This window comes from Miscanthus floridulus, chromosome 2 (assembly GCF_019320115.1).
Source record: "Miscanthus floridulus cultivar M001 chromosome 2, ASM1932011v1, whole genome shotgun sequence".
NCBI classification, from domain to species: domain Eukaryota; kingdom Viridiplantae; phylum Streptophyta; class Magnoliopsida; order Poales; family Poaceae; genus Miscanthus; species Miscanthus floridulus.
Window position 1 is genome coordinate 16,795,533 of NC_089581.1, and position 17,267 is coordinate 16,812,799.

A 17,267-nucleotide genomic window follows, 5' to 3' on the forward strand; every position below is an offset into this window, starting at 1 on the left:
CCTTTTCCATATATAGAACCTAGGGCAGTAGGGCCCTACGCCCCTACCAAACAACAACGGGGGGATTCCTTGTGTGCCATTCAAAAAGATCGCCATGTCATGTGTGCCTCTGAAAAAGTTCAGCGGTCTTCAGCGCCACTGCTCTAACTTTTTTGTGCCCTCTATGCTACTACCGTCAGTTTGAGCTCTAACGCCGTCAAACTGCAGGTGTGAAAAGTCGAAAATACCCTTATGTCTAAATATGTCATTAATTTTTTTTAGCATCTTAACGACTTCAAATGAAAAAAACTCAAAACTAGAAAGTTGTAGATCTCGTCGAGATCTATAATTTTCATATAAAAATTATCTTCATTTAATTTCGTAAAAAAAATTATCTTAGAAAAATCATATTTTTTTGCGTATTTAAATGAAAATAATTTTTATATGAAAATTATAGATCTCGGCGAGATCTACAACTTTCTAGTTTTGAGTTTTTTCATTTGAAGTCGTTAAGATGCTAAAAAAATTAATGACATATTTAGACATAAGATATTTTCGACTTTTCACACCTGCAGTTTAACGACGTTAGAGTCTAAGCTGATGGTAGTGGCATGGAGGGTAAAAAAAAATTAGAGCGGTAACGCTGAAGGGCGCTAAACTTTTTCAGTGGCGTGGCATTGCATTTTTTTTTTTACGGCACACGAGGAATTCCCCCCAACAACAACAACTGACGCTCCCGAGTCTCGCCCGGTCGCCCCCAACTCCGCCGACGCCGAGCACCACCTTGTCTCCGGCTGGTCCTACACCGGCCGCTCCTCAGTCAGTCCCGGATTCTCCCTCGGTTCTGAAGTGGAATGTTGGTTAATCAGGCGATAGGGTGATTTCCTCTTTAACTGGTGAGTAATCGTAGGTTTAGCTGGGCGGATTGCTCCGGGGACGAGTTGGTTTCGAATTCTCCATCCGATTAGTTGTGGAATTGTGTGCCCACTCACTCTCTACTAATCAGTCGATTTATCTGTGATCTGGTTAGGATTTTCTTCCTCGGGTAGGATCAGCACAGCCGGAGCTCAAAGGCTCCTGTGAAGTTTATTAAAGAATTTTAGGTTCAACGGAATCCCCATGTCCCCCAATAAACCCGGCCACGCTTCAGGCCGGGACGCGGTTTTCTGGTCGGGAGAAATGAACGCATATCTTATTGATTCGCTGCTTTACCAGCAAGACCTTGGGAACAGGGGTGAGTCCAAATTCTCATCGGTGGCATATGATAGCATCATCAATGGTGTCGGTGATAAGTTCGGGGTGGCAATTGACCGGAGCAATATAAAAAATCGCCTAAAGTATATCAAGGAATCGTTCCATGAGTGTAGGAACCTCCTTGGTGAAGATACTCGGTTTAGGTGGTGCTCAGAGAGCCGAAAATTCAATGCGGATCCAAATGTTTGGAGGGAGTTGATCGAGGTTCGTGTGTGCTATCAGTCAGTCAAGAATAGACGTTGACTTATCTGTTCAAGAGGAGAAAGACATTGAAAGCCCCTGACCCACTATAAATCATCTGCTTTGTTTTGTAGAGAAAACCGGAAGCAAAGAAATGGATGATGAAGACGATTGACCATTATGATAGGTTAATGGTGCTATTTGGTAAGGATAGGGAGAAACGTCCAGATGTCGAGAATTCAAAAGGTACTGCGAAGAAAAAGGCGCGAACAGAACCACCAAAGGAGAGACTTCATCGTACTCCATTAAATGGCAAGGAGTCAGCTGTTGCCAAAAGTTCAGATAAGAAGGTGGACAAAATTAAGGTATCGATATTTGGACTTTATGAATTATTAACCATGTTTAAGTTTATTTTACTTGTTCTCACTGGTTGAGCAAGGAAAATGCTTTGGTAATATTGATCCAGGATGCCTAGTTTTGCCACCTTTAAATTTTGGCGTGCCATGCTTTCTTTGGCAAATGTTTACTTGATTATCAAAATTATGGCCCGCCATGCTTCCTTAACCTTAGGATTCACTTGCTACAAACTGAGTTTTTTTACCAAGTATGCTACAACTGTGTTGTTGTGGCAGACCATACAGTTTTGCCACACTTGGCTTACTTTATTTGCAACAAGGTTCGCTATGAGCCAAATGTCGATGCAAGTCCTTTTGCTCACTGGATGCTTGTCTGAAGACCAAAGCATGTAGACTTATAATAACATCATGTATCTGTTCTTGCACCATCGCGGTACTGGTACATAACAAAGCGCTTACTATTTTGTACATGACAACTTGTCTAGTTCACTTTTATGCACTACTTATTTTGGATGGTTTGTGTCTTTTATATACATAAAAGGTAGCACGGCTATTAGTGGTAAGTTAGATACCCTTTTATGATGCTTACAATTTGTTGATGTATGCATTATCGCTAGTTTTACTATAAACACTAGTTCTGTAATTCTGTTCAAACAGATAAGTTATATTAACCACTACCTATATGCCACCTGTTGTTATCTTTGCAAAATTTTCCGTTAACAATTTCATTGATATATTCTATATATTAATTGTTCTGTTGATTTCATTCGCTCAACCAATGAAGGATTGATTAAATGCTTCTGTAATTTGTGAAAAGATATTTGTTTTCTCGAATACAGTAGCTTTGGAAAGATCATTATGAACCATTGTAGTTACACTTGGTGACTGAAATGAATTAGGGTTCATTGGTGACTGAAATGAGTTTAAAGTGTGTTTGGTTTGCGTCACTGCATGGTCCAGAATCCAAAAACCTAAGCTAGCCACGCTGTTTGGTTTGCATCACCTAATAGACCCATCCATCACCGACTAATCCCTCATAAGCTGGTAAACATGTCAATTTCTGTGACCATCCGGCTCCTCGGAAATCAACGGACGACCACTTCCTCCAAATCAAAGGTCTGTCCAATCCTTGCTAAGGTGAATCCATGAGGGATCAACTCATTCCGCACTAGATGGTTCCTTGAACAAAACGCGCTGTTAGGGTTCACTTGGTGACTGAGATAAGTTTCCTTTTATCCAGACTGGTATTATACGTGTAGGATTTTCTAGCGAGATATTGACATCATGGGTTTATTTGTTGTATGAGGCTGTTTCGTTTTAAGCATTTGTGTCCTGTAATAATTTTGGCCTCATTCCTCACTTGTGGGGATGAAGCCGGATGCTTTCTTCCATTATCTAAAAAAAGTATCACCATGTTGGCTGAATTTAGTGCAATTTTTACCTTGCTCTGATTGAGACTCTTTCTTTGTCCAGATCCCTGATGAGATAATAACAAATGTGGAACTTGATTTGTCAGAATCGTGCAGAATTGATAATGGCATTGTTGCCATACCTGTTCGTGCCAATTCATACGGTAAAGGTTTGCCCTATGCTCCTGAAAATTGGCCACGCTCTGGAGACATATGGCACTGGAAAGTTGGAAGCAGGGCTTCTGGAGCAGGCCATTGGGCTGACAGGTGATGCTCCTATATGTCCGGATATGTTTGATATGAATTTAAGTAGCACTATGTAAAGAGTAAAAATGAATAGAATGTATCAATTCCTTATTTTTGCATTAGGACAAGCTAAGATTTGCGGTCAATTTATTCGTTCTATATTGATTGTACCACAAAAAAAAGGAAGTTTGTGTCTGCTGTTGACTATTTGGATGGATCCAACTGTGAACAGGTATCTTACGCCGCCATCCCGTTTTCGTGACGCTGCTCCTAAGAAGTTAGGATTTGCAAGTAGAGTACAAGTTGAAGAATTTGTTAAGAGAGAATTTCCGGATGTCGATCCTAGCACATTCTTTTCTATGTTTATCTGGAAGATCCCTGCTGAAGGATACAGGATCCAAAAAGGTTAAACCTTTCTGTTGCATTTTTATGTTGTTCAGTTGTCATGTAATTAGTGCTTTAGATATTAGTTCATTGAGGTTCTGAAAGCTGTTATTATAAATAGCTGTTTTAGTGAGCATGTACAGTTGTGGGGTTTATAGCAGCACCTGCGGACACTTCTTTGGAAGCCAATTGTTTCATAATTATTTCTTTATACATCTGCGCAATATTAGGTATAGTAAAGGGTGTGTAGGTATGTTGGATCTTGTATCTGATTTTTCTAGCACCAGTTAATATGTAACACTGCTTTCTGAATATGCCCATGGACCTTCCACTACTTTCATTTGTTGTAGTGGCCTTAGTATGTTAGATCTTATGTTTGTAGGTATATATGTACGTCTTAGTGAACTTTGTCTTCCTACAACTGTAGCTACTGTGCTGCACCTAATACATCACCAATTCACCATAACTCCACCTTACGCATCTGCAGTTAAAAAATATCTTTTTAACTGTACAACATGACATGGTCCTTTTGAAGCATACCCTTGTATTCTTAACTGTAGTTCCCCCCTGACCATATAACTCAATTCCCCAAGCAACGTGACCCATTTTGCCAAGTTGAGCATTTGATTTTACGAAGATAAAAAGCAGGGGTTGCATATCCAATTGTGCGCGGTAAATAATAAAGTTTATGAGGAAGTGGCCACACAGTCATGTATGTAGTATAACGTTTCTTTGCGATGCCGCTATTCTCTCACCCTTTCCACATCTGCAGTTGTTGCGAATGGAATCTCCTTTTACAATTACCTTTATTGGTGGATACAATTTAGTGTCCTTGCAACATTTTTATTTAAAATCATGTCTGACTTTGGTCCGTTCAGAAAGCTTTCTGTGTTCACATCTTAATTGGGAAGTATTTTGATATTTAAATCGTTTTTAGATGTGGGCTTGTTTGGGCCCCTGTCATTGTATAAGTTTTGGGCCCATCCTGTATTCTCCATATCTTGCATGTTTTCGACACTTTTTTTTTGCATGTATAAGTTTTAAGCCCATACAACATTCCAGTGACCTTGTACTCTATATATGGTTGGTCTAGAAAGCCCTCCCTTACATCTCCCAATCCTCAAACCCTAGCCGCCAATCCTTCCACCTGGTGCTTCCAACCAACTCTTGCTGCCGATGACGCCCTTCTACCTAGTACCGCGCTCCGAAGTGAAGCGGCACTATCTCCTTCCCCAGCACAGGAGATCACATTTTGCCTGTAATGAAATATCTGATCTGATTTTCTATTTTTTTCCCTTCGTACATCTAGACTAGAAATTGCTTGATGTTACGGCCCTGTTTGGAACTGCGATCTGTGACCGCGCGGTGCGGTATCCCATCCGTGGCTCCGAGGCCGCGATACGGGAAATCGGCGGTGTAGTTCATTTCCCGATTTTTCCCCTCACAGGTGGTCGCTAGAATCACGGCCATCGCGAGGCGTTTGGTGGGATTTTCCTGATTCTCGCGGTGGGGCGCCCAGGAATCCGATTACAATCGGTTCCAAACAGGGCCTACATCTGGTGAATGGTGATTTGTGTTTGTGTGCGCGCGCACACGCGCGTGGGGTGGGGGTTAATGGATTACAAGATACATCATGTACACAGTTGTTTCTGTATGGTTACTACTATTCTTTTTCAGATTGCTTCCTTTTTTTTGTGAATTTCAGATTGCTTCCTTTGTGCTGCTCGTTAATACCTAAGTATTTTCAGGCACCCAGCAAGTGAGGCGCAATGAACCTGAACCTGAACCTGTGGTGGCTGATCCAGGTGGTCTCTGCAAGGCTAGGAATAGCTTGTGCAATCTTGAAAGAGAAGGTTTTGTTGAATCATCACCAGCACGGGCTTGTAATATCTGCTGCAAAGAGCCTGGTTTCTGTCGTGAGTGCTGCTGCCTTCTCTGTAACAAAACCATTGACTATTCTTTTGGAGGTTACAGCTTCATAAAATGTGAGGCAGTTGTGGAAGAGAACTTAATATGTGGGCATTCTGCACACATTAATTGTGCTCTTCGAAGTTACATGGCTGGAACTGTTGGGGGAGTTTTTGCCTTGGATGTCCAATATTTATGCAGGCTCTGTGATAACAAAATCAACTTAATGACGCATGTGGAGAAACTCATGGAAACGTGCCAATCTCTTGAATCAAGGGATGAAATCGAACCTATGCTGAATTTGGGCTTATGCCTCTTGCGTGGCTCAAAACAAATGAGAGCAAGAAGCTTGGAAAACCATATGAGATCAGCAATGGAAAAGGTACACTTTGATGTTGTGATCTATTTGATCATCTGTTAATAGCATGTTGCCTATTGTCATAATTTAGTGCTCCTTTGATTGTTGATGAACTGGTGATACTACACACAGTCCATTTTGGTCCTAAAATACCCTAATAATTTAAAGTCATGGATTGATGGTTTATTGCTTAATGCAGCTGGAATGTGGATTTGACCTTGTTGAAGTCTGGAAATTGGAAGGTGACGAGGGCAGGGCAACACTCAGTGCAGGTAAACTTATTTTAGGAGTGCAACTAACTGTAGGAAGATTGAACTCTATTTAGCCCAACCATTTCTAGGACTTAATGCCCGTCCAAAAATCTCAGCTAGTTGCGATACTTTGGCCTTTGGTGTTTAATGTAATTCTTAGAAATTTCAACTATAGGACTGAAAGCTGGGGGATGGCCTCTCTCGCTCCCACCCCTCCCCTCCCCGGCGCCCTCCCATACAGCAGCCCCACGTCGGTGCCTGCTCATGGCCCGACGGCCACCCTCCCAGTCGAGCCCCTTCAGCCCTCCTCCTCCCTGGCAACCCAGGTAGGTCGCTCCAAAGGTGAAAGGTGGCGCGACGCCAGTCCGTCCTCATCTGCGGGCGGCTCCTCTCCTGTTCCTTCGTTCAAGGAGGTGCTCCTTTCTGGTGGCGCTTCTTCGTCAGCCTTGCCGCAGCCGGTGGTGGCTGAAGTTCGCCGGCCTCCGAGAATCGTTCTCCGGTCGCGGGCCCCTCAGGCGTCCGCCGGAGAGGGCCCTGACGGGGCCGGGTGGCATTGGTACGAGGGTCGTCGTGCTCGCAAGCGGCGGCTGCGGGGGCTGCGCGAACCTCGTCGCTCGGTGCCGGCGGACCTCAGGGGGAGGTGTTTCAATTGTTTCTCCCCGTCTCACCGTGCGGCCTCCTGCTTGAAGGGGCCTCGCTGCTTCAGGTGCCGGGCGATTGGCCACCGTGCGTCCATCTGTGGTGGCCGTGGCCAGGCTCTGCACGCGGCGGCTCCTCGGGCTCTCCTCGTGTGGCGTCCTAAGTCCACGCTGGGAGACTCGAAATCTGTGAAGATGGTGTCCTCAACAGCTGCGCCTGACGATGGGGGCTCCGGGGCGGCGGGGGCGGCGGCTGTTCCAGGCACGCGGACGAGACGTCATCGCCGAGTCAGGAAGCGGCGGCGTTCGAAGGCTGCTGGCTCGGGCGGTCCGTCTGGCCAGGAAGATGAAGAGAATAACGTGTCTGCTGCTTGCGATCATGCTCCGACCGTCTCCGGTGATGCTCCTGCCCGGCCTCGTCGTGTCATTGATCGTTCAGCTAAGATGTCCAGGGCTGAAGATGAACTTCGCAATGCGCTCTCGGTCTCGATTGTTGGAGACACCGCGACTCTTTCGGTTGACGTTCTGGTTGATGAGTTAGCTCGCCGCCATGAACTCCCGATCGAGTCGCTGGAGTTTCACAGTCTGAGCCGTGAAGATGGTCTGCTGATCCTCCCCGATGAAGCTTCTGCTGTCCGAGTCTACAATGAAGGAAGGCCTCTTCACTTGCCTCTGTTCACCCTGTTCTTCCGGCGCTGGTCTCGGTTCAAGGGTGCGTCTGCAGTGGTGTTGCCCTCGCTTGTTGACATTGAGCTGAGGGGTATACCTGCACATGCATGGGAACTGGAGACGGCGGAACATCTTCTGGACGAGTGGGGCTGGGTGCGCGAGCTCCATCCTGCTACGATTGATCGCAAGGACTATTCGGTTTTCCGCTTGAAGGCTTGGTGTTCTCAGCCGGAACTCATCCCGGCGACTTTGGACTTGGACATTGTTGAGCCCCCGATACAAGTTGAAGAATTTCCGCCGGTGAAGCGTGCGTTAAGGTATGAAATCAAGATTGCAGTTTCTGCGTCGACTTCGTTTGGGATGGAAGACGATCCGCCTTCGCCTCCGCTGCACGACGACTCCGACCAAGGGAGGCGTCGACGCCGGCGGCAAGCCCCTGCCTCGCCGGAGTCCGTCGCCCTTGGTTCTGGTGCCTCCGGTGGTGCCCCGCGGGTCCCTGTGCATCGGCGATTGGGCGCTGGCCCGGTGGTTGTAGACCAAGGGGCGGAAGTCGAGGATCCGATTGATGGCGCTAACTCAGCTGCGCCCGAGGCGACGCAGGCGGCGGCTTCACAGCCCGTGGAGCCCGAGGCGACGCGGGCGCCTTCAAGTCTCTCGCCTGCCTCGTCCCTGCCGGTGGCCATTGATGATCCGGCGGCACTGGTCATTTTGCCTGGATTGGCGAACGAAGATTTGATCCCTCAGACGCCGGGATTTCCGTTCTGGTTGTCGGAGGCTGGTCCTGCCTCGTCGGTTCGGCTAGATGAAAATCTCAGCAACGACACATGGTGGGCTAAGGATGGCACTACGGCCTAGTCTCCAGGGGACCGGCCTGCCGGCCCACTGCTATCAGGCCCACATTCCTCGAGGGGTCCTGACCAGCCGGGCCTGACGTCTCAGGTCATTAGTGGAGCGGGGCTCCTTGCTTCTCCATCTCTGGATGAAGCTCCAACCCAGGCTCCGGTGCTGGCGGCAATGAGCTCTTTGCCGGATCTTACCACTGCTGACTCAGCGCCTACAGATGCCCAGGGCGTCTTGGCGGGCAGGGGGGTCACTTCTCCTGTGAAGACCTATTCCAGAAGGCGGCGACGTATGGCTGGGGGGGACGGCGTGGCCGCGGCTCCGCTTCCAGAACCTCTCCTGGCAAGCGTGGAAGCCTTGGCCGGGCCGGCGGGCGTTGATGTGCTGGCCGTGACTCCGCACCGGACCTCTGCCCTTGGTCCTGGGTGTGTTGAGGTCATGGCTGAAACTCCGCCTGCTGCCACACGCAGGTCTCCCAACGGCAAGGCCATCCTTGAGTCTCCGTCGAGGCGCAGATCAAGGTTCATGAAGAAAATCTCTAAACGGATTGAAAAAATCCTTCCTACTCCGCACGCCCCGAAGCCAAGAGCCCGGTCTCACACGTCTGCTGCCCCACCACGAAGAAGTAGAAGAATTGCGGGTGTTGGGCCAGAGTCACCATCCGGAGCTGTTCCCACCAGGTACAGGAAAAGAGTTATGACAGTCCTGAACGTCGTCAATGAAAATGATGGTATTCATCAAGATGTTCTGGATGCTTATGGCAAGTTGTTCGGTCAACCTCTCCCAGAATCTCATGTTCAGGCCTTAGCGGCTCTTTTTGGTTGGGCAACCCCGGATGTGGGGGAAGTAGAGAGCATTCCTGATAGTGGGGAGGCTGTGTTGCCAGTTGTTATCTGATTTTGTTCTCTCTCGTCTGGTCGATTTCCCTTCTTCATAACATAATGAATCCTTCAAACATCCTCTGCTGGAATGTTCGCGGCCTCAATTCGAGGGCTCGCCAAGATGCAGTGCGCACGCTAGTGAATTCCTGTCGTGTTGACTTTGTTTGCTTACAAGAGACAAAAATGCCGGTAATTTCTCAGGGCGTCATTCTTTCAATGTTGGGCTCGGTTTTTTCTCATTGGGTCGTTTTGCCGGCTGTTGGTGCAAGTGGAGGAATCCTTCTGGCATGGAGGCAGGATCTAGGCCCGGCCACTGCCAGTCGTGCAGGATCTAGGCCCGGCCACTGCCAGTCGTGTTGATGAACACAGTATTTCTGTGCAGTTTCCCCCTGCTGGCCTGCAACCTTGGTGGCTTACTTGTGTATATGGGCCTCAAGGTGATGAGAGGAAAATACTCTTTTTACAAGAATTAAGAAATGTGAGATCTGCTTGTCAAGGACCCTGGTCTGTTCTTGGGGATTTTAATCTCATCACAAATGCTGAAGACAAAAACAATGGGATTCTTAATAGAGCAATGATGGGTAGATTTCACAGTCTAATCAATGAATTGGAGTTAAAAGAGCTGCCCTTGCAAGGTCGAAAATTTACATGGTCAAATCAGCAAGAATCCCCTACGCTTGTCAAGCTAGATAGAGTGTTTTGTTCCTCAGAGTGGGAAAACCTGTTTCCAAACTGTCTTCTGCAGAGCGGCGCCTCCGATGGCTCTGATCATTGCCCCCTCCTTCTGGGTTTGCATGATGTTCAACCTCGCAAGGCAAGATTTCATTTTGAATCCTTCTGGTGCAAACTTGAGGGGTTTCAGGATGCAGTGGAGACTGCTTGGACTTCAGTGGACGCCTCCTGCTGCCCATTCGACACCCTGGCAAGAAAATTCAGAGCTACTGTCAGAAGATTACAAAGTTGGAGCCAGAAAAAAGTGGGGCATGTCAACACTCAATTGGGGCTGGCCAGAGAGATTTTGCACCAGCTTGAAATTGCTCAAGACCATCGAGCCCTCTCTGGCCTGGAGCTCTGGTTGCGTAACAAACTCAAGCTGCACTCTCTGGCACTCTCGTCACTGCAGCGCACCATTGCGCGCTGCCGATCTCGCATCTCATGGCTCTGTGAGGGCGATGCCAACACAGCCATGTTTCACTCCCATGCTAGGCATCGGATGAGGAAAAATTTCATATACAAGCTCACAACTGATGACGGTTTGGTTCTCACAAAACATGAGGAGAAGGAGCAGAATATCTTCAATTTCTATAGTACTCTCTTGGGTGAAAATCTGGATCGGGGTGTTACAGTAAACTTGGAAGCACTAAATGCACCAAATCTTGACCTATCCGAGCTAGATGATCCTTTCTCTGAGGAGGAAGTTTGGAAAACTATCAGTTCCTTGCCTCCTGACAAGGCCCCAGGCCCCGACGGTTTCACCGGAAAGTTTTACAAAGTCTGCTGGCCTATAATTAAGCAAGATATTATGGCAGCAGCTTCAGCTGTTTGGAGCAGGAATTTCAACAATTTTGAGCTTCTCAACTCTGCCTTCATCACTCTCTTACCAAAAAAAGATGATGTCACGAGCATCAGGGACTACAGACCAATAAGCTTGGTGCATTCCTTTGCCAAACTCATAACAAAGTTGCTCGCTAATAGGCTTGCTGGTCGTTTGGATCGCTTGATCACACCAAACCAAAGTGCTTTTATCAAGGGTAGATTCATCTTGGATAACTTCATGTTGGTTCAGCACACTACAAAGTATCTACATCAGCAAAAACAGGCTCGCATTCTCCTAAAGTTGGACATCACTAAAGCTTTCGATTCAGTTTCCTGGCCTTTTATTTTGGAAGTGTTGCAGCACGTGGGTTTTGGGTCTATTTGGTGTGACATCATCAGTGGGCTGTTAGCCTCTTCATCCACTCAGATCCTGTTGAATGGCTCTCCTGGGGAGAGAATTAAACATCGCCAGGGCTTAAGACAAGGAGACCCGCTCTCCCCAATGCTCTTTATATTGGCCATGGATGTTCTCTGTCTTTTGTTTCAGAAAGCAGCTGAAGAAGAACTTCTCCAACCCCTGGCTAGAAGGAATATACAACACCGGATCTCCTTATATGCTGATGACGTGGTCATTTTCCTTCGACCCTCGGTGAGTGACATCAGAATCACCCTAGATTTGCTGCAGCTTTTTGGGGAGGCTTCTGGACTCCGAACCAATATACAGAAAAGTAATGTCCTTCCCATTCAGTGTTCGGAAGAGGACCGTGCAGTCCTTCTTGCGCATCTCCCCTGCCAGATTTCTGAATTTCCTTGCAAATATCTGGGAGTGCCTCTCTCTCCACACAAGCTGACAAGAGCCCAAGTCCACCCTATCATTGATAAAATTGCTGACAGATTGCCAGGATGGAAAGCTGACCTGCTCACTAAAGCTGGTAGGAAAATTTTGGTACAATTTGTTCTCACCTCTATGTTGATATATCTGGCAATGGCCCTGGATCTTCCTTCCTGGGCTTTGAAAGCAGTTGATAAGATCAGAAGGGGTTTCTTGTGGAAGGGAAGAAAAGATGTGAGGGGTGGTCACTGTTTGGTTGCCTGGCCCAAGGTAACCCGTCCTCTGGAATTGGGGGGGCTTGGTATTTCACAATTACAACAGCTAGGGTGGGCACTCAGAATGAGGTGGCTCTGGTTGCTCAAAACTGAGCCTGACAAACCATGGAATTTTTTTCCCATTCAAGTGCATCACTCTGTCAGAACCTTTTTCTCAGCAGCCATATCTTCTGAGGTCGGCAATGGTAAGAATACACTTTTTTGGACTGATAAATGGCTACATGGACAGAGTCTTGAAATGCTTGCTCCACTCTTGTTCAACTCTGTCTCTAGCCGTGCAAAGAAAAGAACAGTGTATGACGCTCTTACTGATGGTAGATGGGTTGCAGACATAAGAGGTGCCCTCACTGTGGGTGTTTTGACTGAATTTCTCGATCTTTGGGACTTGCTGGCTGAGGTGGTGCTACAGCCGGAAGTGGATGATTCTCACATTTGGAGGTTCTCTTCCACAGGAAAGTACTCAGCTGAGTCGGCTTATGAAGCAATGTTCATAGGGGCCACTCATTTCAAACCCTGGGAAAGAATCTGGAGGAGCTGGGCGCCTGGAAAGTGCCGGTTCTTTATGTGGCTGGTTGCCCATAACAAATGCTGGACGGCTGATAGACTTGCTAGGAAGGGATTGCCGCATCCAGAGCAATGTCCATTATGTGATCAAGAGGAGGAGACGATTAATCACCTGCTTGTTTCCTGTGTGTTCTCGCGCCAGGTTTGGTTCATTGTCTTCCAGCAATTTGGACTGCAGTGTCTTGCCCCACAACCTGGGGACCTGCTATTTGATGAGTGGTGGGAACAGGTGAACACTAGGGTGACTGATCTTGTAAAGCAAGGCCTGAACTCCTTGGTTATCTTGGTGGCTTGGGCCATCTGGAATCACAGGAACCGCTGTGTGTTTGATGGACAGCAACCTGAGCTGTATGGGTTGCTCCGTTCTATCAGGGTTGATCTATACATGTGGGATATGGCTGGGGCTCGAGGCATTTCTCAACTCCTCGCCCTGCAGCCTCCTAGTTGATCTTTTTTTTCCTGGTCATGGGTAGTTCCTGGATGTAATAGGTGATCTAGAGTGTGTGTATTTGTTGGAGTTTTTTTGTCTGGTTTTCTCTCCTTTCAAAAAAAAAAACAGTGTACTACCTGGGTGCTTTACCCTTTTTTCTTCTTAATATATTGATACGCAGCTCTCCTGCGTGTTCGAGAAAAAAAAAAGAAATTTCAACTATAGATGGTACAGAACTTTGGGATCATATATGCCATACCTGTCTGAAAATGTCCTGTAGATCTCCTATTAGAAGTTGCCATGTATAGCCCCTTTGGTTGACACCTATGCTAGTCTCAGTGCTGTAGAAATGACTAATATTTGCTATTAATTTAAGTTATGACATAAAGTTGGATAACTAGTGTATTGGCATTGGGATATGTTGTTCAATTTCTTCTTTGTTCATAATTGGGTTATTTTCTTGATATGTAATGCAGGAGAGAATTCCCCACCTACCAGTGGTGTGACTGTGCTTGGGGCTCAGCAAGTTCCTGAAGCGGGTGCACTTACAGGGCATCCTGATCTGATAGATCCACTGGGTGATAATGACTTTGAAACAGATATAGAAAATCTTCCAGTGTTCATTACTGGAGATCCGAATGTTGCGTCTGCCAAATTTGAGGATGAGATAGATCTTGCTCTTCAAGAACTGAAGAAATCTCAGGAAATGGAATATAACTTGGCAGAGCAGAAGCTTTACGCTCAGAAAGACCGCATCCTCTGTCTGTACAGGCAACTTGATACTGAAAGGGCTCAGCTTGCAGATCCCATGCCCTTGTCTGATGCTTCAAATTATGGCGCAATGCTCGCTAATGTTCTACGCCATGTGGACCAAATCAAGCGCGAGGAGGAGAAATTTAAGTCCATGCTGAAAGTTGCTGGTGGATTTGCGAAAGCACCACAAAGCGTCATCAAGGAGCTGTTCGGGTTACCTGCTGATAAGTAGTTCTAATATCAGACTTGCTTGGAACTTAACTATGGGTAGTTTACCATAGAATCAAACTTGGCTGTGCTGTTGTAGCTGTTGTAGTTGTATGGGTTGTACATCCTACCAACGGGTTACCCATAAGTCTGGTTTGGACTTAACCAGTAAGTGCTGTGGATGCGCAGGTTTTCTATGAACCTGCTTGTATTAAGAGTCGTTAAATGTGACATTCTGAATGGACCGAATCTGAACCATATAATCTGCTGTGGATTCAGGCGATAATTATGTTAGACTTGTCTAACCTGTGTTTTGTCGACCATATAATTTATAAAATGTGCATTAACAGGTTGCTGCAATACTTCCTCAGAGCAAATGCCTGAGCTGGATACTTATGATTTAGGCTCTCTTTTAGAATGTATGAATTTCATAAGAACTATACAGGAATTTCATAGGAAAAACTTAGGAAACATGAAAAAAAATCCCCCAATCCAAAGAAGCCTTAGTGATGTTTGGAATTGTTGGATTATGGAATGTGCGAATTGTTAATAGAAATTGTCAATAGAAACATTTTCGGTGTTAGCTTGAGCTAAAGGCAGCAGCCAGCAGCTGTTGCTGCAGCTGCTCTTTTTTCCTCTCTGCAAAACACCGTAGGTGCAGCAGCAACAGCTTGCTGCCGAACCACCCCCACCAATTTCGATCGTACAGTTTTTTGTGGTTGAGACGTCAGTGGAAACATTGTGATCGTGCAGTAACCCAGACGAATAGTTAACAAATTCGATTATTCCTGCTAACTGGGACTGAAAAAGCTAGACGAATGGTTAACAAATTCGATTATTTCTGCTACCTGGGGACTCGACACAAGCTAGACACTTTGACAGGAACGATTTAATTCCTGAAGGACTAGGGAGAATCGCACACTTTGACAGGAACGATTTAATTCCTGAAGGACTAGGGAGAATCGCACAGGGGTATTAGGGCCCTGCGCCAAATGATGTTATTTGCTCTGCCAGAACTCTGGTTCAACACAGATGATAGGCGCGCGAACAAAAAAACATAACAGGAAATGATTCCGTTCCTGCAAGACGTGGGGGGAACCTAGACCCCCTTGCACGAAACGCTGTTGTGCCATAACTTTGTTTATGATCCTAATAACAGGATTAAAATAATTCCAGCGTCCGCCTACATTTCGCTGCAACCATACAAAAGAACATAAAAACCATGATCAATCTCACAGGAAATGAGATGAACCTACTAGTGCTAGCTACAAGCCATCCTAGAGAGCAATTTGATCTCCAGCAAGAGAGCAATTTGATCTCCGTCGAGCCCGATTCAGGTCGGATTCGCCTGCACACCACCGAAAAGCCGCCGCCTACCCTGCAGCCTGCGCCGCGCTCGCCGCGCCATCGTCGAGCACCTGGACGCGATCAGCTCCGCGGCGGACGGTAGCAGGCGTGTGCCCTCGAACAGCGCGCTCCTCTGGTACTCCAGCACCCACGTCTCCGGTTCCAGCCGCACCGCCGCCGCGCTGTGCCTCCGGTGGGCCCAGGAGCTGCCGTTGCTCGCCCGCACCGTTGGCCACACCCTCCCGTCGGACCACTGCACGCAAAAGAGAGACAACGCAGGGGGAGTTTCAGCGAGCTGGCACAGTGCTTAGTTACGGCGAGGAAGGGGCAGGTTCTTGGCGGTTAGTTACCTCAGTGATCTCGCCGGAGAGGAGGGTGAGGTGCCGCGCCGAGAGCGCTCTTGGGAGGAGACCGGAGGTGCGTAGAGGGCTCCCCCAGACGCTGACCTCCTCCGCCACGGACTTGTACATAGTGCAGCGCCAGTGGAACACCTGCTGATCATTCTGCATAGACAGATTGCAAAAAAAATAGTCGTTGATGAACATCTGTGCGCCCTAATCAAGAACGAACGAGAAAAGGGCAAGAACCGCAAGAATGGCGAACCTGGTGGAATCGCCAGACGGAGTCTCGCGAGCTGCAATTGGCGATCCCCTCACCACCGACAAGCTGGCGGGCCCTGCGCTCCAGGACGCGCAGCTTATGTTCCAGGCCGCCAGGCGCGAGGCGCGCATCGGCCCCAACCTGCGCCACGGCTTCCGGCGATAGCTTGGGCCCGAACCCCCTGGCCGCGGCCTCCGGGACGAGCCCCGTGTCCACCCACAGCAGGAGCAAGAACCCAAGAACCGTGGCCGCGTACAGCGGCCAGTCGTGCGACCAAGCGCCGCCCCTCGCCTCGCGGGCCCCGGCCGGGGCCGGCTCCCGCCCCGGCGCCCGCCTGGACTTGGCCGTAGACCGCATCGGCGGCGTCCACGGCGGCTCGGTGGAGTCGGACCCCGTCCCCGCCCCCGCGAGGGCGCGGTCGCGGAAGAAGAGCGCTGGCCTCCGGTCCCTGGAGGCGGCGGCGGCGGCGAAGAACCTGCGCGCGGAGGCCGCCTCGGGCGCGCGCACCAGATCCCGCGTGGCGTCGATGCTGGCGAGGCATATCTCGCAGGCGCAGTTGGCGTCCTTGCGGCACCCGGGGTAGTAGCAGCTGTCCCCCGCGCCCGCGCGCGCCGCCCACTGCACGACGGCAGACGGCGGCGTCCCCGTGGAAGCGGAGGCGGAGGCGGAGGCGGAAGCGGACGTGTTGGAGTTGGAGGAGCACGAGGAAGGCATGCTGGAGCCGCGCGACACGGTGGGCGTCCCGCTGGCGGTGGCCGCCCTCCTGGGCGCCCCCGCCGCCGGATCCATCTCCCTCCTGTCGTCCATGGGCTCGTCGGCTGCTGGTTGGGTGGCTTCGTGGGTTGGGATCGGTGTTATACGGTGGCCCGACGAGGGGTTCGAAATTTGAAGCGGCGTGCCGGCGCAACGGCTTCTTCGGAGCAACGGTCGACTCGGCTCGGTTTCTCATTTTTCTTGTGTGGTGTGTGTCAGGCACGGCAGATCTGATCCGGGTCCGGAACTGGATGAACCCGCGTGTTGGATTTAATGGATCCAACGGGGCCGCCGACTTGAGCGAGCGACGCTAACGTGGCCCAGTAATTGAGCTGGCCCTTTGATCCACTTAGATCTTTATCGTTCTAGCCGGCCCGCCCCTGCACGTGTTGATGGCCGCCGGAAACAAGGGTTCTTTGGGCCTCTTTGGCAGGGGTCCGGGGGCTCCAGCTCCAGCATGTCGGCCGCCCAGCGGTCGACATTTGGTTACTGTTCATCAGAGCTATTTTTCTCTCTCCTCCTTTCCTCTCGCACTGACACAACCGGAGCCGGCGAAGCTCGTTTTTCTAGCTCCGCGGCTCCGGCTCCTGCAGGCACCTGTCGGCCGCCTAGTGGCC

General features: G+C 48.8%; 2 protein-coding genes across 2 annotated transcripts; one reads left to right on the top strand and one right to left on the bottom strand.

Moving 5' to 3' along the window:
- Positions 1 to 679: 679 nt before the first annotated feature.
- Positions 680 to 14,248, top strand: LOC136518384 (uncharacterized). The gene is made up of 8 exons (XM_066512034.1): positions 680 to 875; positions 1,010 to 1,437; positions 1,548 to 1,778; positions 3,243 to 3,445; positions 3,657 to 3,829; positions 5,557 to 6,098; positions 6,274 to 6,346; positions 13,467 to 14,248. The coding sequence occupies exons 2-8, from the start codon at positions 1,099 to 1,101 to the stop codon at positions 13,973 to 13,975; spliced, it is 2,070 nt and encodes a 689-aa protein (XP_066368131.1). The 5' UTR covers positions 680 to 875; positions 1,010 to 1,098; the 3' UTR covers positions 13,976 to 14,248.
- Positions 14,249 to 14,937: 689 nt separating this feature from the next.
- On the bottom strand, positions 14,938 to 16,736 carry LOC136518392 (uncharacterized). Its single transcript, XM_066512045.1, has 3 exons — positions 15,901 to 16,736; positions 15,648 to 15,800; positions 14,938 to 15,550 (listed from the first exon to the last, which is right to left on the bottom strand). Exons 1-3 carry the CDS (start codon positions 16,702 to 16,704, stop codon positions 15,284 to 15,286), a joined length of 1,224 nt encoding a protein of 407 aa, XP_066368142.1. The 5' UTR covers positions 16,705 to 16,736; the 3' UTR covers positions 14,938 to 15,283.
- Between the last annotated feature and the right edge of the window lie 531 nt (positions 16,737 to 17,267).

What these genes read in the sequence shown, in the direction of transcription:
- LOC136518384 (XM_066512034.1), top strand. Translation starts at nt 1,099, where the DNA reads ATGTCCCCCAATAAACCCGGCCACGCTTCAGGCCGGGACGCGGTTTTC. An exon ending in AGAAGGTGGACAAAATTAAG is followed by an intron (nt 1,779 to 3,242) that starts GTATCGATATTT and finishes TTCTTTGTCCAG; the next exon opens with ATCCCTGATGAGATAATAAC. An exon ending in CAGGGCAACACTCAGTGCAG is followed by an intron (nt 6,347 to 13,466) that starts GTAAACTTATTT and finishes TATGTAATGCAG; the next exon opens with GAGAGAATTCCCCACCTACC.
- LOC136518392 (XM_066512045.1), bottom strand. Translation starts at nt 16,704, where the DNA reads ATGGACGACAGGAGGGAGATGGATCCGGCGGCGGGGGCGCCCAGGAGG. An exon ending in CCGTCTGGCGATTCCACCAG is followed by an intron (nt 15,801 to 15,900) that starts GTTCGCCATTCT and finishes CTGTCTATGCAG; the next exon opens with AATGATCAGCAGGTGTTCCA. An exon ending in TCTCCGGCGAGATCACTGAG is followed by an intron (nt 15,551 to 15,647) that starts GTAACTAACCGC and finishes TTTTGCGTGCAG; the next exon opens with TGGTCCGACGGGAGGGTGTG.